The sequence below is a fragment of the Eumetopias jubatus genome, unplaced genomic scaffold (genome assembly GCF_037043125.1).
Source record: "Eumetopias jubatus isolate StellerSeaLion01/CBP00866 unplaced genomic scaffold, mEumJub1_p1.0 scaffold_8, whole genome shotgun sequence".
NCBI classification, from domain to species: Eukaryota; Metazoa; Chordata; class Mammalia; order Carnivora; family Otariidae; genus Eumetopias; species Eumetopias jubatus.
Window position 1 is genome coordinate 22975765 of NW_028274814.1, and position 24871 is coordinate 23000635.

The 24871-nt window shown below is 45.3% G+C and overlaps 2 protein-coding genes across 2 annotated transcripts in view; one reads left to right on the top strand and one right to left on the bottom strand.

Annotated features, from left to right (window-relative positions):
- The window catches only part of MCM10 (minichromosome maintenance 10 replication initiation factor), an 81668-nt gene that overhangs the window by 8930 nt on the left and 47867 nt on the right, over positions 1-24871 (bottom strand). The window lies entirely within an intron of this gene.
- Positions 16315-22416, top strand: UCMA (upper zone of growth plate and cartilage matrix associated). The gene is made up of 5 exons (XM_028114673.1): positions 16315-16372; positions 16697-16768; positions 16865-16960; positions 21155-21253; positions 22349-22416. The coding sequence occupies exons 1-5, from the start codon at positions 16315-16317 to the stop codon at positions 22414-22416; spliced, it is 393 nt and encodes a 130-aa protein (XP_027970474.1).

Consider the following 24871-nt stretch of genomic DNA (forward strand, 5'->3'; position numbering starts at 1 on the left):
GTTTGTGCAGAACACCCAGTGCTCCACGCAGAACGTGCCCTCTTTAATACCCATCACCAGGCCAACCCATCCCCCACCCCGCCCCCCTTCAGAACCCTCAGTTTGTTTTTCAGAGTCCATCATCTCTCGTGGTTCATCTCTCCCTCCGATTTCCCCCCCTTCATTCTTCCCCTCCTGCTATCTGCTGCTGCTGCTTTTTTTTTTTTCTTTTCCTTAACATATATTGCATTATTTGTTTCGGGGGAATTTCTTTTTTTCAGTGCTGTATTTCTACACCAGCTGGGGGCAGCAAAGAGACGTAGTCCTGATCTTTTGAAAAAAATATAATTTGGTAAGAAGTTAACACAGAGTCCCTTTCTTGTCAATCTGCTAGGCACAAGTTTTCCCTAAATCGAGATTCACTGTTTTTGTCGGTTTCTTTGTGAGGCCACCCTATTTAAGGTCAGGTCCAACTGGAAACCGGAGAAGGCAAGACTATCCCTGGCTGTTTTTCTGAGTTTCTTCCAAGTTTTCCACATAAGTCCCCTACCACAAACATGTATCGGGTGACCATGCCGAGCTGGGCACTATCGTGACGTCTGGGAGCAACAGAACTGAGGAAGAGGGGGTCTTGGCTCTCAGGGAACTCCGAGTCTACTGGAGAAGGGGGAGGGGGAGGGAAACCGTGTAAAAATCTAAATGCTTGGGGTGAGGCTGGTCCTAAAACTGAGGTAGGGACAAGGCAAAGGGCAGAGAGGGGGAAGTGGGGCCGCAAGGAAGAGAAAGTGTCTTTAACCTGGAAAGGTCAGGAAAGCCAGGTGTTGAAGAGAAGGGGGTGCTTGAGAATAATCTTGAAAAATTAAAAAGTTTGCCAGGTGAGGAAGGAGGAGAGGTTGCTCACCGGAGGCTGTGAAGGAAGGGAGAATCCCGCATGGCACGGCCAGGGTGTGATATGCCCGAGCACCACGGGGGAGACGGGGCTGGGGGGGTGGTCAGGACGGGGGGGTAAAACAGGGCAGATGATGAAAATACTTTTTTGCTGTGCAAAGGAATTTGGATTTTATTCAATATTCAGTGGCGAGTCACTCAAGGTGCTTTTGGTGGCAAGTAACAGAAAAAGTTGATTCTGGAGGCAACCAGTAACAATTTAATCCATTTGGATTAACTCATATAACTGGAAACCCAAAGTAAGGGCACAATATACTGTGTCATCAAAGACCCGGGTTATTCTCACCTGTTTCCTATTCTGTCGTCATCACGGTGCTCATGATCACAAAATGGCTGCAGTGGCCTCCTTTTCATCCTTTCTTTGTGTCTTTTTTTTTTTAAGGTTTTTTGTTTTGTTTTGTTTTGTTTTGTTTTGTTTTTACTTAAGTAATCTCTACACCGTATAATGTGGGGCTCAAACTCATGACCCCAAGATCAAGAGTCGCATGCTCTTCTGACTGAGCCCCTCTCTGTGTCTCTTTTTAAAAACCTAAGAATCCTGTTCCAGAATCTCCTCCATTCCTGTGAGCTTCCTTTCACCCCTCAAGTTCATATGTCCTCTCCCAAATCAATGATTAGCAAGAGGATTTACTCAATTGGCCTGGCCAATCAAGACCTGTCCCCTGGGTCCGGAGATGGAGTCCAGGAGTCCAGGAAGCCCATGACTGGCAGAGAACTGGACAAAATCTTGGCTCTGTTGGCAGAGGGTGTGGTAGTCCCCCGGAGGGGTGAGGGTGGTGGTGTGATGCAATCAAATCTGCAATGCGGAACAGTGACTCCGACAACAGTTTGCAGGATAAGAGAGAGGAAAGAGAGTAGAGGCAGGAAAAGCAGCGTTGGTGTGAAATGACAGCCTTTATCAGGGCAAATGCATTCAGGGAAAAAGGGACTACAGTGGACGGTATTTAAGACGTGGAAGAGACGGAAGTCTGACAGACGGCGAGGGAGGAGGAGGAGCCCAGGGCACTCACACTTTCCTGTGCCAAATTCACCTAAGAGACCTCAGCACAGCCACTTTGGGACTCTCCAAAAGAAGCGCTCTCCAAACCCTTAGAGATCCCTCTGAGAATGAGTGCCGATGACCAGACACATGGGGTTCCTTCTGCCAAGAACTCATCTTCCTCTTTTGGAATCTTTTAACCCACTGGCTGTGCCTTCTTCTCAGCCTCCCCTGCTGGTCCCTCTTCCTGTCCCTCATCTCTAAATCTGCACCTGCCTCAGGCTTCTTAGGCCAGACAACTTCAGACGGGGATGCCTGGAATCTTGCCAGGTGTATGGGCCACAGACCATTTTGAGAAATCAAGGCCTAGGTCCTCAATTTCCGTACATTCTCTTCCCGAAGCTGTTCTGCCCCAGAATGTGCCTGGATGGAGGTGTAGGTTCTCCCTTCCACATCTAACAAAAGACCTTCCAAAATCGTTCTGAACCTTAATGAGATTCATTTCTCCAGGGAGTAAAACCCTTCAGAACTGTCTGCTTCTGAGGAACTTCTGGTGAGAATAAAACCAATAGAATATCAGAGAGAAAAGCCATAGGCCAGGGAGATTGATTTCATCACAGAGGCAAAACTCAAGGTGAGGCTCTGTGCCTTACCTATTTATCTTAGAAGCAGAATTCAGAAGATGGTATTCCCAGGAAGTGTATTAGCAGATTTATTTAATCTGAAAAATAAAAGTCAGACTTCTGATGACATCAAGTCTGCAGGGGCTGGTTTGACTTTATAACGTTCTCTGCAGTCTGGTTAGGTAGCATGTCCCCTGAAACAATGAACAAAATATACAGCTCCCAGTATTTGATTAAAATTAACAGAAGGTATGCTTGTGATGAAATTTTTGTTGAAATATTTTATTAGCAAATAGTAATTTAATAATAAATAATTTTAGAAGTCTTGATAAAATCCTTATTCTATTTTCCAGAAGCTGGGAGAGCAAATGACTTTAATGACAGGTAACGAATCCTTTTCCAACTCTAGTGGTTTCCAATTCTTTGTTTTCATCAAAATTGAAAGAAGGTCTAATAGACCTGTCAGCTGATAGGTCTTTATAAATAATATTTGATGATAGATCACTATGTGATTTTTGGCCTATAACTCAGAAGACTTTAAAAGAATTGGGTGACAGCTACCATACTAAAAATCCTTGCCTCATCTATGTATTTACAAGAAAAAGTTTCACCAGTTCTTCTATCAATAAAAATGAAAAAAATAGAAATTATACTGTTGCTGAATCTTGTCCCAATCTAGCAAGAATAGTCACGCACACATATATAATCTGCATACAATGACACTCATTTCACAAAGAAGTGTTTAATGACTAACACCTACCAAGTCATCATCCTTTGTTTCTAATTTAATAAGTAGTAATTATGTTGTTTGATCAGTTATGCACTAATATTAAGTATAATGACAACTCAGTCCAGAAGAAAAAATTCTAACACCAGGGATTATGGTTTCAGGAAAAAAAAAACCCACAAAACACTGACAGAGAAGTATGATAGGGTGATAAATGAATGACTTATAAGCTTAAAGATACATTGCATTTGGAAAATATTTTGTGAAGAAGTGGAATGAAAAGGCTCTAGGGTCTTGCCACTTGCCATTTCAGCCCAATAGATTGCAAATAAGGGTTCACAAGGAGGAAGGGGAAAGTATGTCAAATTTCCAACTGTTAAAGAAGAGCCTGTTCATGCATTTTTTTTTTTAAGAAAATGAGTGATTGTAGCTACGAAATCACTACTGTATTTGGATTCCCTTCAAAACATTTAAAAGAGCAATATGGTAACTCTACTTAAAAATGTGAATGCCTATAATATGCCTAAAGTCACTTGTAATTATTTAAACTTATAAGCAAACTGCACCTACCACCTCAAGAGGTGTAAGGAGAATCCCAGTTTTTAAAAAACAAATTTAAGTAGGCTCAATGTCCAACATAGGGCTCCAACTCACAACCCTGAGATCAAAAGGTCACACGCAACTGACCGAGCCAGTCAAAAACTTTCCTCAAAAGTTTTTTTTAGACCTTGATGTTGAAAAAACATGACAGTCAACAATTGCAGAAATCAAACTGAATCCAAATTTTTATTGACACACACCAAATACTGGCCATAAAACAAGTCTCCATAAATTTCAAAGGACTGAAATCATGCAAAACAGACTCTGTGACCATACAATCAATCGGAAGAGTTACCTGGAAAATCCCCAACTACTTGGGAATTAAACAACATACTTCTAAATAATGCATGGGTCAAACAGTCACAGGGGAGCTCAGAAAACATTTAGAAACCAATAACACAACATATAAAAATTTGTGATACGTGACTAGAGTGGTGCTGACACAGGAATCCATGACTTTAAATGTTTATATTAGAAAAGAAGAAAGAAGAAAATAAATAAGCTTATTAGATTTAAACTTCCCTCTTAAGAAGCTAGGAAAAAATAAGACAAATAAGAGAAAAGAAATAATAAAGAGTGTAAGTCAATTAAATAGAAAATGGACAAGCAATGGGGGGGAATCAATGAAAACAAAAGTTGGTTCTTTGAAAAGATTAATAAAATCAATAAACACCAAGCAAGACTGATAAAGAGAAAAAGAGAAAATGTGAGTTTCCAATATTAGGAATGAAAGAGGGGACATGAATACACAGTACAGAAACAGGAATAGGTTAAGAACAGGATATTATGTACAGCTTTCTGCCAATAAATTTGGCAGCTTGCATCAAATAAAAGATCTGAATAGCCATGTACCTATATATCTATTATCCATCTGTTAAAGAAACTGGAGCTGTAATTTAAAACTTCCCACAAAACTCCAGGCTCAGAGAAAACTCTAAGTTCCGATGGCTTCACTAGTGAATTTTATCCAACATTTAAGGAAGAGATAATATGACTCTTATACACAATCTTTGAGAAAGGAGAGGAGGAGAGAATAATCCCCAACTCATTCTAGGAGGCCAGCATTACCTTGACACCAAAACCAGTAAAAGATATTACAAAGTAACTATAGACAAGTCGCCTGAACACAGACCCAAGAACTCTAAATAAAATAGGAGCCATAGAATTCAGCAGTAAATAATAAGGATAATCCAGTATCATCAAAGTAGGGTTTACCCCAGGAATACAAAGTGTGGGTTTCGCATTTGAAAGTCAATCAAGGTAATCCAGCACATTAACAGAATAAAAGAAAAATTGTAGGATTATCTCAGTAGAGGCAGTAAAAGCATTTGACAAAATCCAGTAACAACGACAAGCCCGTGAGCAGGTCAGAAGTAGAAGGATATGATCTCCTTCTAATAAAGGACACCTACAGAAAACCAACTGCTGACACCACACTTAGTGAGGAGAGACTATACTTTCCCCCTAAGACGGTGATCTTCCACTTCTAAGCAACCTCTCATCATAGACTTCAGCTGCTGTGCTAAGGGAACATAAAGCATACAGATTAGAGAGAAGGGAAAACTCTCATTCACAAACATGACTGTGTACACAGAAAATCCTTAAGGATCTACAAAAGTCTACTATAAAAAGGGAATTGAGCAAGATTGCCGGATAAAAGGTCAATACACAAAAGTATATAGCATTTGCATATATTACCAGTAAATAGAAAATAAAAAATTTAAATTCTATCTAAAAAAAAACAACCATAAAATACTTAGGGATAAATTCAACAAAAGCTGTGCAGGGCCTCTCTACAGAACAGTATAAAACATTGCTGTGAGGCATTAAAGAAGATCAAGATAAATGGAAAGAAACATTAGACCCCTTGACTGGAAGACCCAATATTGTTAAGATTGCAATTCTCCCCGAATTAATCTCCCTAAAGTGCTTCTAAAATGTATATGGAAGTAGAGAAGCATGCAGAATAGCAAAAGAAGGAACACAGTTGGAGGTCTTATGCCACGTGCTTTTAAGACGTAAAAAGCTATAGAAATCAAGACAAATGGTATCGACATAAGGGGAGACAAATGGATCAATGGAACAAAATAATCACACAGATACAGCTGAATTTTGACAGATGCAGCAAAGCAATTCTATGGAGAAAGGAAAAAATTTTCATCAAATGATGCTGGAACAACTGGATATCCATAAGGAGAAGAAACGAATATTGACTCCTATCTCATACGATACACAAAAATCAGTTCCAGGTGGATTATATAACACTTGTATAAGAAAATACAGAAGATCTTTGAAACCTTGGACAAAGCATTTAAAAATATATTAAAAAATTTATATCTGACAAAATATTGTATCAAGAACATAAACATCTAATAATAAAAAGACCAATAAAAAAATGAGAAGACTCGAACAGAAACTCTACAAAGGAATACATACAAATAAATGGCCAATAAGAACATGAGAAAGTGCTCAACATCTGGGAAATGCAAACAGAAACCATAATGTGATATGGTTTTGCTAACACTCACTCAACCGGTTAAATTAAAAATAGTAACATCACCAGATGTTGGTGAAGATGTGGAGCAACTGGAACTCATATACATTGCTGGCTCCTCACACTCTAGATTTTGAGCCATAAAGGTGACATTTTAACCTTCACCTACTGCTCTGCCTTGTTCTTTAATTTGTCTAGGACCTCAGTGAGATAAAGGGGGCCCTCAGGGATCTTATCTCTGAAACGGTGATAATCCCCCCACCATGGGGTTGAGGGTTGTTCTGAGAATCAAATGTGGTATTCTGGCCTTGGGACAACACAGATACCCTACACAATCATACATACGCTTGCTCTCATCTTTTCCTTGAACAGCTATTCCTATGCTTGGAACACTCTGTTCCCACCCTCTTTGTGCCACATGACAGCCAGTCTCTGCCTTTCTCACTCCCCAGCTATTTCTATAAGGATGTGAGCCTCAAGGATCAGCCTCCTTCCTGCCTACGCTTCCAGCAGCCACATCTCTACCTGTCCATCTCTAGCTGCCCTCCCTGGAATCAGCTGTGCCAAAAAATGCAAGTGGCCAAGATTTGGGGCCAGGGGACTTTGTTTTCTTTAATTTTAACAATTTTGCCAGCACTGACAATTCATACCATTAAGACACCGTAAGATCTTAAGAGTAGCCACTTCCCTTGCTTTACTTCAGTGAAAACAAAAAACAAATCAAAACAAAATAAGAGCCAAGCTCCTGAGCTAGGTAGCCAGCAGGGTAGCCAGCCTTCCTTGGGGGCTGTCCAGCAGCAGACAGCTAGGGCAGGAGCTTGCCCTGGCAATAATGGCCACGGCTTGCCACTTGCCCTGAGTTCCCAGAGATGTCAGAAGAACTGATGACATGAAGGATAATGTACATGTAATGAGATGTCAACAGCTACTGTTTCTAGGACAGATTTATTACATGCTTAAAGGCTTTGTTTATATGCAAATGGTTTTTGAGCTTCCATGCCCTAAGTTGGGCTGTTTTTCAAAAGGGTGCTAATCAGAGTCTAACTAGGTCATAGGATGAGATGCCATTTTTCCTGATATTCTCACTGGTCAGAACAGATGACCCTGAATTTACACTCTTTCCAATCTGGTCCAGAGTTGGACATATGAGGGACATGATTTTCCTTCTTTCGTGTGTCCATATCTGTATTTATCCTTCCTGTGTTGGATTTTTTGCTTTATCAAAAGGTAAGACCAATAACCCCAGTTTAGAATGCTTCCCCTGGTTCTCCCTCCTGAGGCATACTGTGTTCATCCTTCAGAAACTTGCATCTTCCTCTACACCAGTGCTGTTAAAAGCTTTCCTGCTTACACTGACCACTCTCTTTCCTGGACAATTCTGTCAATGACTTTGGTGCTCACAGCTTATTATTTTGTCATTAAAAAAACGCAACTGTTTCCAGTTAATAATCTGTCAATTGGCCAGTATATTATTTGAGGTTAGTGGTCCAAATATGTAATACTTATTAAATTATGATTTTTTTTCTTCTTTTTTAAGATTTTATTTTTAAGTGAGCTCTACACCCAACATGATGCTTGAACTCACAATCCTGAGAGCGAGAGTCACATGCTCTAGTGACTGAGCCAGACAAGCGCCCCAATTTATACTTCTTCTTAGAAATGGAATTGAATTATTGACAAATACCATTCTAGCTATGGACTCTCTTGCCATAAAGTAACCAATTCAGATCTTCCCAAAACAGGCCTTGGCTATTAACAGGTGCTCCATGAATAAAGATGGTACTGTCAATTAAATTTGGAGGGATGCTAGGATTTTCCAGCTGCAGGACTCGCCAGAGTCTTTAATACACTTCTGCATTGTGAATCTGGCAGAGAGGAGGGTGACAGTCTAGTAGTTCCCAAATTTATTTGACTCTGGAACCCTTTCATCTTCGAGCATTTTGTAGTGCTAGTGTGTCCAAACTTTAGGGAAGCTACATCCTAATATATTCCCCAGTGCTGGGGTACAACTGGGAAGTCACACAGGATGATGCTTTTTTCTTCCAAGTAAGATGCATTTTGACATCTACTAGGACGAAGAAGGCCAGGGCTCTTACCTCCATTTTCCAGTCCCTTTGGTTTCCCAGGCCTGCCATGCAGGACTTAACCTAGCAAGAGCCCCCCCAGAGGCTTGCTTCAAAGCCAACCCCATGAGGATGGCAAGACAGGGGTCTCTGTGTCTGTCTTCCTTTGGCACGGGTCACCCCTGCCCAGGCTTCCTGATGTGGCTCAGTTCCCCTCCTCCCTGGGTCTGCCTTAAGATGTGGCGAGCCGCCAGAACTGTGGAGAGCTCAGAATAGAAGCCATACATTCACCAGATTCCTGGACAGACAGGGACCCTAGCCAGCTTGGCGCATACTTCTTGTCCCACAGACGTCACTTGTATGTTCTTCCACAGACCTTGCCAATGGATCCTTTCCCTTCCGTTCTCCTAGACAGCCTACCTGGAGACCAGAAAGCTTCATCTCCAGAGACAGAGAGAGCGTCTTTGTTCAGGGAACTGAGCGACTCCCAATGCCAGCTCAGGCCCAGGTTATCAATAGTACCTCTGTCCCTGTAAAGATGCACCAGACCCTGCCCTCCGGGCACTCCATGGCTAGGGGGAGGCACGATACCAACACGGAACAGAGAGCAAGCTTCTGTGGTCTCCATGAAGTGCTGGGTGCACTGTAGTGGTCAGAGGCCGGGAGGAATTCAGGGGAGGGAAGTCAGATGGGTGTTGAAGTGGCTCATACAGAGAGCTGAGCTGGATCTAGAAAGATCAGTAAAGTTATTTTAAAAATAGCACTTTGGCTTCTTTCCCTGGGTTTATAAATGATTGCAAGAACACTGTACAAAACTTGAAAAAAAGAACCCCCAAAATACTAAAGGAAGAAAATCAAAGCCACTCCCACTACAAGTTTTTTCTAACACACACACATATATATTTTTTTAAAATAAAAAATTGGAGGGGCACTTGGATGGCTCAGCTGAGCATCTGACTTCAGCTCAGATCATGATCTCAGGGTCCTGGGATGGAGCCCCCCATCAGGCTCCCCGCTCAGCAGGGAATCTGTTTCCTCTCCCTGCTTGTGCTCTCTCTCTCTCAAGTAAAAATAATAAAATCTTTTTTTTTAAAGATTTATTTATTTTAAAAGAGAGAGAGAGAAAAAGCACAAGTAGGCAGAGCTGCAGGCAGAGGGAGAGGGAGAAGCAGACTGCCCCCTGAGCAGGGAGCCCAATGCAGGGCTCGATCCCAGGACCCTGGGGTCATGACCTGAGCCGAAGGCAGACGGCCAATCTGCTGAGCCACCCAGGCGCCCCTAAATAAATAAAATCTTAAAAAAAATTGGATGAGTCTCTGAATGTGTGTGTGTGTATAAGCACGTGCATCTGTACACATGTATCAATATATATATACATATACATGTACTAGTGGTTCTCAACCTTAGCTATTCATTATAACCACCTCAAATGTTTGTAAAAGAGATTGATGCTCAGACCTCACATAAACTGAACAAGAACCTTAAAGGTTGGGGTGATGGATATGTTAATTAGCTTGATTATGATGATTATTCCACAATGTATACATCAAAACATCAGTTGTACAGTTTAAATACATACAACCTCCGTTTGTCAATTATACCTAAATAAAGCTGGCAAAAAATATTCAGGTATTCAGCACTTACTGATTACACACGCATGCGCGTATGCACGTGCACACATGCACGCACGGGCTGACGCCCAGGCACTGTTTATTTTTACAGCACCAGGGAGATCTGGATGTTCAGTCAAGTGTGAGGTCCACATCTCTAGACCCTTCAGAGCAAAGTGAATGCACCTCCATCCATCCCAAGAGTGAGAACATTTGAGTGCCCCCCATCTGATGACAATGGAAGAGTCCAGAAATTCAGTCTCTCCCCCGCTGTACGTTGGGGATCTGCCTTGGCTGCATCTTGGGAGTTTGGTCTTGGGACAGTGGCCTGGGGAGACTGCAGTTTGTGCTGGAACCTGGCCTTGGTGAGATGTACCCAAGTCTTGCTAGCTGGGTCGTCTTCAGTACCTAAAGTAGCTGTACTTGCTAAGCTGTTATCACATCCTAGAGCAATAAATCCTTAGTGGTAGACTTCTTCCCCTCAAGTGTCATTTTTAGGAGAGGGGCTTCGAGCCACTCTGACTAGGATGCTCTTTAAATTCCTGACAGGTCAACTTCTGAGCAGTGAAGACCTGGGCTGTGATACACCAATGACCCCGGACACCAAAGTGTCACTCCCAAAGCATGGGCAGCGCAGGAAATGGGCAGTGGTTCAGTCTCTTAGGTCAGGAGGCAAGAGGCTGCTGATGAAGGTGGGAGCAAGCGGGTCTCGGCCAGAAGGCTCAGGCTCCTGGAGATTGGGAGGGGCAAAGGCTGCCATGATGGAGGCTAGATGGGAGTGGCTGGGTACTCGGCTTTAGCTGCTGTCACAGGTAGTAGAAAAAAGGTCCTTTACTTCATATCTCTGGGAGAGAGATGAGCCCCAGGAGACTCAGTCTAGGGCGTTAAGCCCAAGGTGTAATGAATTTCAGCAATCTTAGTGATCAGCTCTTTCTGGATCCACGAACAAGAAGCCCAAGGAACGCAGTCAGGACCTGCCCAAGGTTCCCCTTCACTGACCCAAACCACCTCTCCACCCTGTCTTCTTCCTTTCTTTCCCCTCCCACAAAGGGTAAGGCCAGTTTTTGTCATTCAGAGCACTAAAGATCTTTTTACACACTTTGCTGAGACCAGCCAAGTGATTAATTTTCAGAACAGTTATGATCTATCCATTCAAGTTCATCTTCCAGAAAAATAGGGTCAATTCATCCTTCCCTTACACCAATAACTGACTCTATCCTACCCTATTCTAGAAGAATCAGCAAACCAGGAGAACCTATTGTAGTGTAACACCTCTGGTAGAGCATCTGGTTGCCTACACTGTTACGGCTTCCTCTTGCCAACAACCGTTATGACACCACATTGCCAAGTGTTTGAAAACATTTCCAATTGATACATACCCTTCTCTCACACATATACCCCAACATGTGCCCTGCTTTGTAGTGGGTATGGGGTTTTTTTTAAAAAGATTTCATTTATTTGAGAGAGAGAAAGAATGAGCAAGGGGAGGGGCAGAGGGAGAGGGAGAAGCAGACTCCCGAGTGAGCACAGAGCTGGACGCGGGGCTTGATCCCAGGACCCTGAGATCATGACTTGAGCTGAAGTCAGGCACTTAACAGACCGAGCCACCCAGGCGCCCCTGGTATGGAATTTCTGACAGTGGTTGGGGGTAGTACTTCACATGGAAAACAGAACAGAAGTGACAAAGAGAAGAGGTGGACCCTGTTCAGAGGAACAGTGAGTAATCAGAAAGCCCTGGGTTCAGAGTGATAGGAAATATGTTTAGCTGGCACAGGACAGGCACTGATCAAACCAGAATCAAGGCTAGCCGTGGGAGCAGAGCAGGGCTCTGCAGGCTCCCTGCTGCGCCAAACATCACCCCTTTCGAGAAGGGATTGTGGAAAGCACGGGTTCTGGGGGAGCGCCTGGAGCACTGGGGGCAGTAGAGTGCTTTGGGAAGATGGCTCAGGAAAGGGGCTATTTATCCATTAACAGGAAAGTATTTTAATATTTTAGTAATACTGTAGCCATCACAGTGCTCGCCTGCTGAATGTCAACGCGGATATGGGTGATCTCTCAGCAGTACTCCATGCAGCTGTAGAATGTTCTGTGCCTTTTTCTGAATGGGGGCATCTTCCCTCAGACTTAATTCCCCAGGGAGACCTCTAGAAACCATTTTCATAAGGGACTAATAATACTCTGTAGTCTATGAGGGGAAAAGCTATAAAGAAGCTCCATGACACTCTGGCTAGGCACTTAGAGAAATGCATGTCTTTTACAGGAAAATAAGAAACAAGAAAGGTTTCAGTCATGTTGTCCTGACTCACCAAGCTCTCATTTTTCACACCCAACTGTGTCAACACAGTCAGCTCCAGGGGCACATCAAATAAGCTGAAACATTTTTCACAAACTGTCACCCTCTTACTCAACAAACAAGCCCTCACATTCATATCTAAGATGTTTTATTCTCCCTGATCCTGAAACCTGAGGAGGTGGCAGGAAAAACGTTCATCTATACTCGCTACGGGGACTCCTGAGGAAGTTGAGTTCTGGGGATCCCCTGGTTCGCAGGGTCATGAGTCCCTCTTCTGGTATAATCCTTAATTCACCCTATCAAATGGGCAGGGGAAACAGGCTCAGGAACATAACCAGTCCACTGAAAATGAAGTAACATGAAAGAACATAATATATTCTTTTTTTTTTTCTCAAAGACCCACTTATTTATTTTGAGAGCGAGCGAGAGTGCACAAGCAGGGGGAGAGGCAGAGGGAGAGGGAGAAGAAAACTCCCCACTGAGTGTGGAGCCTGACTCAGGGCTCGAGCTCATGAATCTGAGATCATGACCTGAGCCTAAATCAAGAGTCGGAAGCCCAATCAACTGAGCCACCACCCAGGCACCCCAGAGCATAATATATTCTTAATATTAGGTGCAGAAAATGGGCTTTTACATATTTGTTTTGGAAGAACACTTACCATGGGACATAGCATCTAGTGATCTCATTTGCCTGGACACACTGTCCCAAAGGGCCATTTCCACTTACATGAGTCATGCCCGCAGGCCCTGGTGGATCAGGTGATATGTTGAATCCATGACCGTGTCAGGATTAAAATTGTAAAAGACAAAATTAAATAGGTAAGGAAGACATTATTCAGGACTACTGCAACAGAAGAGTGACGCTAAACTCAAGTCCACGGAAGCAAGGACCTAGAGGGTTTTTAAGAGGTGGGGTGGGGGGAATCTCAGGCCACCTGCATTTGTTAACTGCCCTTCACAATTGGAGCAAGGTGCCCACCAAAGCCAAGTGTCTACCCTCCCACAGAGATTGGGAGATAGGGGTGCTCTCTCGTTTGATATTTTCATTTCAAAAAGAAGGTCCCCAGGTCCCTGAGAAAGACATTCCTGGACTGTAAGACCAGCAAGAGACTGGGAGAAGATCTGCATAGATTTCAAAGGGGCAGAGAAAGAATTTACAGTTGCAAGTTTTCTAAAGTAAATGCTCTAAGAAAAGGGAGGTCAGGGGCCTATCATCAGGAAGAAAATTGTCTAAACTTGGGTCAAGCTGAGGAGAATGATAAAGCCAACTTGGCCACCCTCTAATGCAATCCCTAAGTGCACCACAAAATTTGTTCCTGCTGCTTGAGAACAATCCTGAACCCAGTGATACATTAAATTGGAAATTTTGGGTCCCTGTGTGGGTACCTTCCTGTGAATAGCCCATTGAAATAAGCTTATAAATGTTCCCTTTTAATGCCCTCACCCAAGAGTATTTTCATTAATTCAATAAACATATATGAAGTACCTATTCTATGCTGGGCATTTTAGTAGAGCAAGATGGAAATGTCTCTTCAAAGAGACCTCACAGCACTTGAGAAGAAAGATGAGTATATGAAGATGAGTATATGTAAAATATAATGTGAGAGTTCCTCAAAAGTAAAATACAAAGGTACCATGTGACCTAACAATTCCGCTCCTAGGTATTTACCCAACAGAAATAAAAACGTATGCCCACCCAAAACTGTGCAGAAGAATGTTTGTAACAGCCTTATTTATGATAGTCAAAAGGTAGAAACAACCCAAAGTCCATTAAGTGAATGGATAAATAAAATATGGCATATCCGTACAAAAGAATACTATTTCATAGCAGGGAGAAATGAAGTACTGATGTGTGCTACAACATAAACGAACCTTGAACACAGTATCTGCAGTGAAAGAAACCAGTCACAATGGATCACACATTGTATGATTCCATTTAGATGGAGTGCCCAGTACAGGGAAATCCAGACAGAAAGCAGATTACTGGTTGCCTAGGGCTTTGGGGGTTGGAAAAAGTGGGGAGTGATGGCTAATGGGTTTGGGATTTCTTTTTGGGGTGCTGAAAGTGTCCTAAAGTTGATCGTGGTGATGGTTTAGTATATTCACAAAATTACTGTTGTGGGAAAATGAGAAGAGCACTGGACTTGACATTAGAAGATCTGGTTTGAATCCCACAAGGGTCAGACACTTGATTTGTCCAATGCATGTCCTTCGAACTTTCTCCTGTGTTCTCCACCTCATTGAATGGTCTCGCCATCCATCTACCCAGTTCCCCAAACCAGAAACAGGGGAGCCATCTGAATGCACACTTCCCAGCCTCTCACTACCCCTAGCTAATCAGTCTAGCCCTACTGATTCTTTCTTCAGTCTTTTGAAATGCTCTGTCTTCTCCATGCCTGCTCTTCCTGCCTTTTGCTGGCACCCATCTCTCACCTGGATTACTGCAAAAGCCTTCTCTAAGTCCTAGTGCTTAGTCCCTCCCACCCTCCACATCACTGGGATGGTAGTGTTCCTAAAAAAAAAAAAAAAAAAAAAAACCCTCCTGTCACTTCTCTGCTCAAAATCATTCAATGGTTCATGATTGTGTCATGACAGCAAACACATATCCAATGCTCCATGCGTGCTAAGCACCATTCTGACTTTGGATGTATTAACTCCAATCCTGACGTCAGTCTATGTGGCAGAGGAAGGGATTAGGCATGGAGAGGTAAATGACTTGCCCAAGGCCATGCAGCTGGCCAAGGCTGGAGCTGGGGTTGAATCCAAGGTGCCTGGTCAGGGTCTGTGCTTATAGCCCACATGCTAGAATGCCTCACAAAGATGGAGACCAAACTCCTTCCTGTGACCTCGGCCCTGCCTACCTCCCGCCCTCCACATGCTCCTGGGCTCTGGTATTACCAAACTGTCTGCATTTCCTCAAAATGGCCTCACTTAGCTTTGCCGTCCCAGGTATGGCCAAGAAGGTCACTGATGAGACAACTGGGGGACATGACTTCCATGGGGTCCTCCCTCTCCCCATGCCTTCAGGTAGGTGTGGGCTGTGCTCTAGGTTTAGTGATGGTTGCCATTAAGAAAACTCTAAACGATGTCCAAAGTGCCACTCTTCAGCTAGTAACAAAGAATTGAGGATCGTTCATAATAAATGACAAGGTGAGGAACGTATCTCCAAAGGGACTGCACTCTGATGGCCCCGAAGAGCTCTGATCCTGTTAGTGTCCCCACTTCTAGGAACTCACTTCCTGCCCTACGTGGGGTGTGCCTTTGTCTCCTTCTAGAGGTGCATGCTCCACTGTGGGCTCTTCACACCCTGTGTGCTGTTCCCCCTCTGCAGTGAAAGGCGGACTGCCTCTCTTCCTCAAAGTCTTGAAAGGGCGCTGCGACCCCAGCACAGGGGTCTGTGTTTTGCTTGACAGTGAACCTCAGCTGGGGGATCTGTCAAAGTGAGGGGTACTCTGGTTACTGTTGTAACAGCCTATGTGTCCATGCGAGGGTCACCTGAGGGGGTCTTCCAGGCTTTCTGGTCCCTCCTTGCCTGACATCTCAGTCAAAGTCTCCCACTGAGGCCCACTCCCTTCCCCCCGACAGGCTTCAGCCTCCAGGACTAGAGTCCCCCACCTCCCATGAAGCAGATGCCAGGGTCTCTTTGAAAGTCTTTGGAATCCTGACTCTTGGGCTGGGCATTCCAACAGCAACTCCTTGGGTGCAGAATCTTGGAAAGGCCGCTTCAGAACAGTCTCGGCTGGGACCCGACGACGATAGGCTCTGCTTCTGTGAAGGTCTGCAGGACGTCAAAAACATCTCCAGTGCTCCAGGAAGCAGCCAATGGAAACCACCGCTGAGACCCCTCCCACACCCCCCCCCCCAGGGGCATCCATGTCTCCTGCCTCCCTCCCTCCTGGCAAGCCTGGCACAGACCTGAGGACCTGGCAGCTGGCTTCAGGGACGGCAGAACCCTCTCTGCCCTGTGGTTCCCAAATGGAGCCTCAGCCCCTCCAAAAATGGCCTGGAGACGGCTGCTCATGGCCTCCTGTCTCTCAGCTGCTGTGCTCCTGACCAGTGAGTATGGGGAGGCTCCAGGACGGACTAGCGTTAGGTGAGGCTGCTTAGCTGGCCTAGGTAGGAAGGGGGCGTGTTTACTGTTAAGACAGTTGTGCCTGGGGTGTGTGTGTGTTTGTGTGTGAGTGTGTGTATAACACAACACAGGAAGAACAGCTTACTTGGTGGTTTCCTGGGTGGACTGCTCTGTGGCTGGGATTTGCAGACCCCAGGGCCCCACCCTGGGGCCTGGCAAGCCAGTGTCTGGGAAGGGCTGTCCCAGCTCAGCTCGGGGCAAGGGCTCCCCTTGAGGTGCCACAGCCCTCACCCTGTGTTCTCCCACAGTGCTGCAGGAGGGGACTGGTGCATCGATGGGTACCCGGCAGGTGGCAGGACAAGAGGCCCAGGAAGGGGAGTGCGAGGGCCACCCAGGGGTGCAAGGTGGACGGGAGAGCTACTGTGGTAGCCCTGGCGCACCTGGGCTGGGCGTGACGGGCCTCTCTCGGGTTTTAGATGTGGAACAGAAGATTTTCATGCAAGAATCAGATGCCTCAAATTTCCTCAGGAAGCGCGGCAAGCGGTCCCCCAAATCCCGAGACAAGGCCAACGGTAAGGACGCTGGAGGCCTGCCCCTCCCATTCCTTTCCCACAGTCAGCTGGGCTGTGGGGACTGCTGGGGGATCGAGGAAGGCTCCCCCTAGGCCATCGGGTACCAAAGTGACGGCGGTTCTGAATTAGAAACTCCACATTTCCTCAACTGCAGGTCACATCTTTGACTACACCACCAGGGTAAGGAACGAAAAGGGGCAGGGCTACATCGAACGCACTTAATAGAGACGAGAGGCATCCCAATTTCAGAAAGTTTACAACGTTAAGGACAAATATGTTCTAGTCAGGAGGGAACACAGTATCTGGGTGTGTGGTTTCTGGGGGTATCAGACAGTGCCTCACGTGCAAGAGCACTCACCGGCACTACAGGCAGGGAGAGGGCACCTGGGACTAGGAGCTGGGGCAGTGGGCTTGGTGACAGCTGTGCTAAGTGGCCTTGGCCTCTTCCTACCCTGGCCCCAAGTTTCCTTACTCATAAGCCCCTGAAACTGTGGTATTCAGCCAGCAGTGTTTTTCTGTGTGTTTGTTTTGTTTTTTAAATTTTCATTTTCAATGCATTTGGAAGGCTTTTGAGCTTGGAAGCGTGTCTCCTCCTTAGTCCGAAGTAGGCCCTGCTGCCCCTGCCTGGCAGGGACCCTCATTTCCATGACCTGCCGACCCTTGAAGGCATCTAAGTTTTCTGCCCTTGAACTAGATTCTTCCAAGGACTCTGAGCTCTGTCTCTGAGTCTGTGGCTTGATTCATTACTTGCGCGTATGTCTGAATAAACTCTTTGTGTACCTCGGCACGCTCTGCGAGGCTAACTTGCTCAGTAAAAATAACAGGACTGTTTTCAAATGATGAAAATGCTTGGAGATGAAATTCCTTTCCCCCACCCCCAACCAACTGGATTAAGTATGAACCACACTGGGAAAATCTCCAGGCCTCACCCAGCTTGAGATTTAGAAGGTAGCAAACATCCAGAAACATGGGAAGGGCTGTGATGAAGGTTGGGCAGTTCTTGATGGGAATCAGAGAAGCGGCCTCCTGGCAGACTTCCAGCGGGGAACTGGCGTGAATTTAGGAGAGGCGAATAGTTTCCATCCTCGTAAGCTGATTCAGAACCACGAGGAGCATGATGAAGTCAGAAGTCCCTCATCTCAAACAGAAGTCGCGGGGGGGTGGGGCGGGCGGCCAGGACAGCCTGGTGAAGACATAGGATGCACCTGCACCTGAGTTCACCTGCTGTCATCTGGGTGACTCCCTTGTATGGGCAGGAGAACAATGCCCAGTTATGTCTCAGGCTGGGTAAAAGGCAAGTGACATCGACAGACTGGAATCTGGAACCAGGAAACAGGCACCTGACATCTCTAAGCTTCTGGGTAAAGAAAGATGCAAGAGGTTCCTTTAGGACGAGAGGAGGCACTAAGAATGAAATGCAGAACCTCAGAAGGGATGTACACAATGCACAGAATGCACAGTGTCAACGTGGCATTTTGTCCCAAGACTTAAATTGTTCTTAGCTGTTGCTGAGTCAAGGGTCCCATTTGTCGCATCTCCAGAAAGGCAATTTGGAAAGACTGCTTCTTTTTTGAAGTACATAGGAATGGAAAATGCTTCTTTAGGAACTGGTGATGGCTTATTTAAGCACTTGCTTCCTACACTCCAAACCCCTTTGCCTCCTATCCCCAGTGGGTTTCTAGGACTTGGAGCAACACTGGGGCTCAGGGTGCATCATAAGGGGGATGGGGCCACGAAAGGTGTGTTCTGGGCCAAGGAGTGGAGTGTGGGCACCTGGGGCTCCGGCTCATCCCAAGCTATGCCCTGACCAACTGTGTGACTTTGATTAGGTCACTGTACCTCTCTGAGCCTCAATTCCCTCTTAAGAAATGTGTGGATGTGGGGCAAGGGGTAAGTGTGGGGGAAGGACGGGAGTACCAATTCCTTCTGCCAGACTCCAGAGTCCCACAACTATGTGGGTAAAGGCATAAGTGTGGGAAAAACATGGGATTTACCTAAGGAATCTGCACTGAGACCAATTCACAGATAAGTGGACTTTTACTCTCAGTTACATAAAATAATGTAATATAAATAACAAGTACTTAATTAATTGACTTATTGTAGGCCACTTAACTTTCAAACATTTCAGATGGTTTATGGTATTATTACTGCACAAAGAAATCCTTTGTTGTTTGTCCCAGCACCCCTGTAATGTGGGGTAGGGCAAGAACCCAATGGCTTCCTCAGTTTCTCTTCTTCCATCATCACTGTCCCCGACTTCCTCCTGCACAGCCAAGCTGGGGGGGACAACGGCGCCTGAGTCTCCCCTCTTTGATGTGATCATACCAGAGGAGTGTGAGGTGTCCTTGAGGGACCAGTACCTCCTGCACCAGATATGGCCTTCCTGCTGTTGTGGATTTGTCCAGCTGAAGCCCAGTTAAATGCAATTATCTTGATACTAAGAGAACTTTCAATAATTTCTTTCAGACAACCAGAGCCCTGGTCAAGAAGAGGTCAAGATTTAAGGGTAGAAATGGGTGAACCGGGGAACTATTTTACACCAAAAGATCTCCAATCTAGAAAGATTTTTCCAGGCTGAAATAAAGCAGGTGAGGAACAGCTCACCTGCTGGTGAAGGTGTGATGTGGTATTTCAGGCAGGGATTCCCGCTGGGGCTCAAGGCGCTGCTGGGGGGCTGCACGGTTCAACTGCCAAGGAATGGTTCCCATATTTATATGTTCTTGGTGACAGTTTTCACTTATCACTGGGGGTATTTCTTCTGACTACAGAGGTGTACCCCCCAATGTTATCATGTGGAACTCAGATTTCTCATAAAAAAGTTTACAGCTGAGGCACCTAGGTGGCTCAGTTGGTGAAGCGTCCGACTCTTGGTTTCAGCTCAGGTCATGATCAGGGTCGTAAGATCAAGCCCCACGTCAGGCACCATGCTCAGTGTAGACTCTGCTTGAGATTCTCTCTCCCTTTCCCTCTGGTCCTCTCCCTGTTCTCTCTCTCAAATAAATAAAACCTTAAAAAAAAAAAAAGTTTACAGCCAACTTCACTAGAATGCATTGTCTTACAAAATAAGGGATACCTGCAGTCAGTAACTTCAGGAAGTTGACCTGATCACCTCATATTCTGTACCAGTTACCTATTGCTGTGTACCAATGGACCCCGAATTCAGCAGCTTAAAACCACATTTACGGTCTAGTTGCTCAGCAGTCCAGATATGCCTTAGCTGGGGGCCTCAGGCTCAGCACCTCTCCCAGGCTGCAGTCATCTCAAGGCCTGACGGCAAGATCTGCCTTCAAACAAGCCTCAGTGCCTTGCCGACTCTCTGTCAAAGCCACCGGTTCCTTGCCATGAGTGGGCCTCTCCATAAGACCGCTTACAACACGGCAGCTGGCTTCCCTCAGAACAAGAGATGCCCAAGAAGGAAGCCACATTCCATCATGGCTTCCATCTTCTGCTCACTAGAAGAGTCAGTTAAAGCCAGTCCACACAAAGGGAGGGAACTGCCTAAGAGCACGGATATCAAGGATCCTGTCAGATCTCCCTACCTCATTTTATCATCCCTACCATCATTGTGCCCTGTATACATTTCTATCACAACAGCCATACTGCTGGGCATGACTTATTTTTGTATCTTTCTCCTTATATGGACTACAGGCCTCTAAAACAGAGGGACAGAATCTTTCTTACTTGCCTTTTTAATCTGTGCCTGGCACACATTTTGGCTGTGACACGGCTCAAAGACGGACTTGGAGGTATTAATGTGAAATTAGCTTTTTTTAAAAAAGATTTTATTAATTTGAGAGAGCCTGAGAGAGCTCCTGCTGAGCTCAGAGCCTGACATGGGACTTTGAAATTAACTTTAAGTTGATTATTCCCTCCTAGAATTCATTTCTAATCATTGGATTTCTAGATTCTAACTGGCCCAGCATACTCAGATGCACCACTAATTTTATGAGTGAAGCTAAACTGCTTTTCTCATTTGCAAAATATGGTGCCTGGACAGATGAGTTCCTGGGTCCTTCAAGTTTTAAAGTCTGTGTCAGGAGTAAACCATCTTCGTGAAGCCCCAAATCCGTCCCCCTCCCAAACAACCCTTCCCCGCCAGGTTCAAGTTTCTCAGGCAAAATGATCAGCGTTCCCCTGAAAGTGTGCCACTGTCCCCATTCTTGGAGGCAACTCTCACTTCTTGCCCTTTCCCAGTGGAGAAGAGGCAGAAGCTGCGGGCTGATGAGCTGCAGAGAGAGTATTACGAGGAACAAAGGAACGAGTTTGAGAACTTCGTGGAGGAGCAAAATGACGGTAAGAGCTCTTCAGCCAGTGTCTTCGGGGAAGTGGGCCTTTGGGGGAAAATCAAAAGTTGCTTCCACTTCTCCCTAAATTTTAATTAGAGGAGGGAGGGGTAAGAGAGGCTCTTTCCTCAGTTCACATCTATTGGAGTCCTGAAGGAGAAAAGTCACACAAATGGCTACAGAACTTGAGAAGGCACAGAAGAGAACACAACACCTATATTTCCACTGGCTTGGGGAAATTTTGGCTGATCGTATTTTCTCCTCCTGCTTGGGGATTACGGTGGTGGCCCGTGTTCCCTGTCTTAGCCCCTATGCTGGCGGCTTAGCTCTGGTTACAGGTAAGTTGGAAAGGTTTCAAACTCACTTTCAAATCCCCTGGATTCACATCAACAGAATGGCTCTAGGAACTACTCATTCTGGCCTTTGTTCACCTATTCACTATAATCAGTATCTTTTTTTTTTTTTTTAAGGATATTTATTTATTTGACAGAGAGAGAGCACAAGCAGGGGGAGCAGCAGAGGGAGAGGGGGAAGCAAGCTCCCCGCTGATCAGAGAGCCTGACGCGGGGCTCGATCCCAGGACCCTGGGATGATGACCTGAGCCGAAGGCAGACATTTAACGACTGAGCCACCCAGGCGCCCCTATAATCCGTATCTTGTCTGACCGGTGTAACCAAACCAGGAAACCTGACCTCAGAAAGCAACTCACCCATAGTGTTAGGCACGTGCTAAGTTTTATACGCTTTGCTTGTGCCCTTATGCAACTGTTCTTATCTTTTCTAAGCCTTGGCATTTGTGTCAGAGTCTCTTGCTAGGCAAACGGCACACTTTTTTCCCTGCCTCAGGACTCCTGCCTCCCTTAGGCAATGCTGATTTCACAAAGGCCTTGGTGGTGGCAGCTGGGTGTGGGCATAGGCATGGGCAGAGGGAGGTCCTGTTTTCAGACCAGGCTCCCATGGCGTGGGATGGGACTTATCATCTATTAAGTGTCCTCAAGTGTCACCCTGAGCAAAACCCTGTAGAAACACTGATCAGGGCTGAGGCTAGCAGGCCAGAGTGTGTATTTATGTTTATTTTTGTTTTGGTCTTTCCCCCACACTTCAAGATGGAAATGCTCCCAAGCAAGCTCCTGAAATGTACATGAGCTTGGACAAAGGGCCCCAGTTTAGGTGACCTTTGCTAGAGAAAGTCCGTGGTTTTGGTTCTGAAGTCATGAGCCTCCTGGCTTGTATGTTCTGGTGGATTTGGGAGGTAACACTCTGAGGGCATCTCTTAGAAACAGGATACAATCACCAGGTACCCAAGGGCTGCAGGTCATGCCCACTGCCTCACAGGTGGCACCTGAGCCCTGCAAACAGGTGTTGGGCTTGGATCCCACCAAATCAAGCTCTCTGGGAACATCCGGGGGGTGGGCAGGCCACTGTAACTCAGAGGCAAAATATTTCTGTTGGACATTTGTTTACCTTGAACAACTTGGGGAGAGGCATTTAAAAATGAGAGTGTACTCTGCAATCATGCTACCGACCTACACCTTCACTGTCTGTGGGTGTCTAAACTGATCAAACCAGAATGCTTCCAAAAGGAAACCGGTAAAGTAATGAACACTTTCCTCAGAATTGGAAAAACATGCACAGGAATATTTAATGGAAAACTGCTATTTCATCACTTAAAATGTTCTTTACACGTTTACTCATCCTTACCCAATCTTTCTTTCTTAACATTTCCACTGTAAAATTATTTCATTTACAATATATGCTCAATGTAGCAAATTCAAGCAACATGGAAATCCATTACACACGAGGCACCTGGCTGTGCCCGACTGGCTCAGTCGGTAGTGTGTGTGACTCTTGATCTTGGGGTTGTGAGTTCAAGCCCCACGTCGGGTTTAGAGATTACTTAAAAATAAAATCTTAAAAAAAAGAAAAAAAAAAAGGAAATGTGTGTAATGACACACAAGGAGAGTTTTTCCTTTTTGCTTCTTTAATTCAATTCTACTCTGAGGTAAGCCCTGTCAGTGGTTTAGTATGTATCCTTCCACTTTTCCTGTCTATTTTCACACACTTCATTCTTTATAAAGGCAAAATAACACATAATTATGCAAATCCAGATAGCCCCACAGCCAGTGCAGAAAGGAACTACTTAGCAGATCTGAGTTGGCCACATGGAACTGGCTGATACCAAAGTAGAGCTCTGAAAGCTCCCTCTTTCTAACAAGGTCTAACAAGAGTATTTGCCTCGACCAAGTAGCTCATTATTAGATTGTCACAGGCATGTTCCTTCCATAAGCAAGGAGAGCATCATGGAATTGGGTCCTTTTACTGTAATCCTTTTCACGGTGGAGCTGATGCAGCTCTCCCCAGCTGAAGCACACTTCTCTGTGAGGTAATGGGTGCTCAAGGAACACTCTGCGCTCCCGAGTTTTCCCTCAATAAGCCCTATTTTGTATTTACCTCACATGGCCCTAGTGGGGGGTGGTTTATGTGTGTCTTTGCTCCCTTTGCATGTCAGTGAATATGCTAGACTTTACTTACCCATTCCTCTATTAGTAAGACAGGTTTCTGGAAATTAAATGATGGGGTCATAACTTACATGTGAAACTGGATAAATCAGATTTCTCTTTGAAGAGGTTGTATGTGCTTTCTGTTATTGGACACCTCTGCCAATCCTTTCTTAAACCAAGCAAACAGAATATTGGCAGAAAGGTCGGAAAGGGGGAACTCTTTCAGGATATACTGTCCATGGTGTTTCCTCAGACAGAAAATGTCACCTTCAGCTCTAGTCTCCAAATCACACCCTGTCTGCAGGAGCCACACATTTCCACCAGCTACCCCACAGCCTTTGGGCCTGTTTTCAACAGAAAGGCTCTTTAGGAAATCTGCTCTTCTCCGCAGCCTTCACTGAAAGGACCAGCAGCTTTAAATGAGAACGTGATTGCACTGGAAGAAACTAGCATTAAGGAAACACTTTACAGATGCCTCAAAATTTCATTACTATTTTTACTTTTTATGATGAGACAAATTGAGAATGAATATTTCAAAGTTTTAAAACATAAATCTCAACAGAAAGGAATGGAGTTCTGCTGTTTGCCTGCTATCTCCCATCTCTGATCTTAACTGGAGAAATCAGTCAGCTTGAGCAGAACGAAGGTCAGAGGTGTTCCTCTCTGGATTACTGGGCAGGAGACACATGCATGGGCCCCATCCGCTTCCTACTGCACCCCTGAAAGTGGCAGAACAGGGAACCTTAGCGAACTGGCCAGATATACCCCTGCCTCAGTCTTGCTCTTGTGGGTGGGGCTCCTCACAGCACTCATCCCACACCTAGATGACGACTTCTCGCTGAGAGGCGCGTAGGAGCATTACATTCCTGACCTTAGCTGGGTTACTAAGTGAGAGAAGACATGGCGAGCCAACCAGCTGCGGTTTTTAGTTGGGCACAGCAGTGCAGGCTTGGCTGACTGCTAGTTCCGAACCTGAGGCAGGACTGCAGGCTGCTGGCCCAGGAGGACAGGTGAGCTGGCACTTTACCCACATGAAACTGCCCTCTTGGTTGGCCAGATCCAGTCCTTGAGCCTTTTGGTTACCATGGTAACCCCAATTTACAAGGGGGAACGTGTGTAGTTACACAT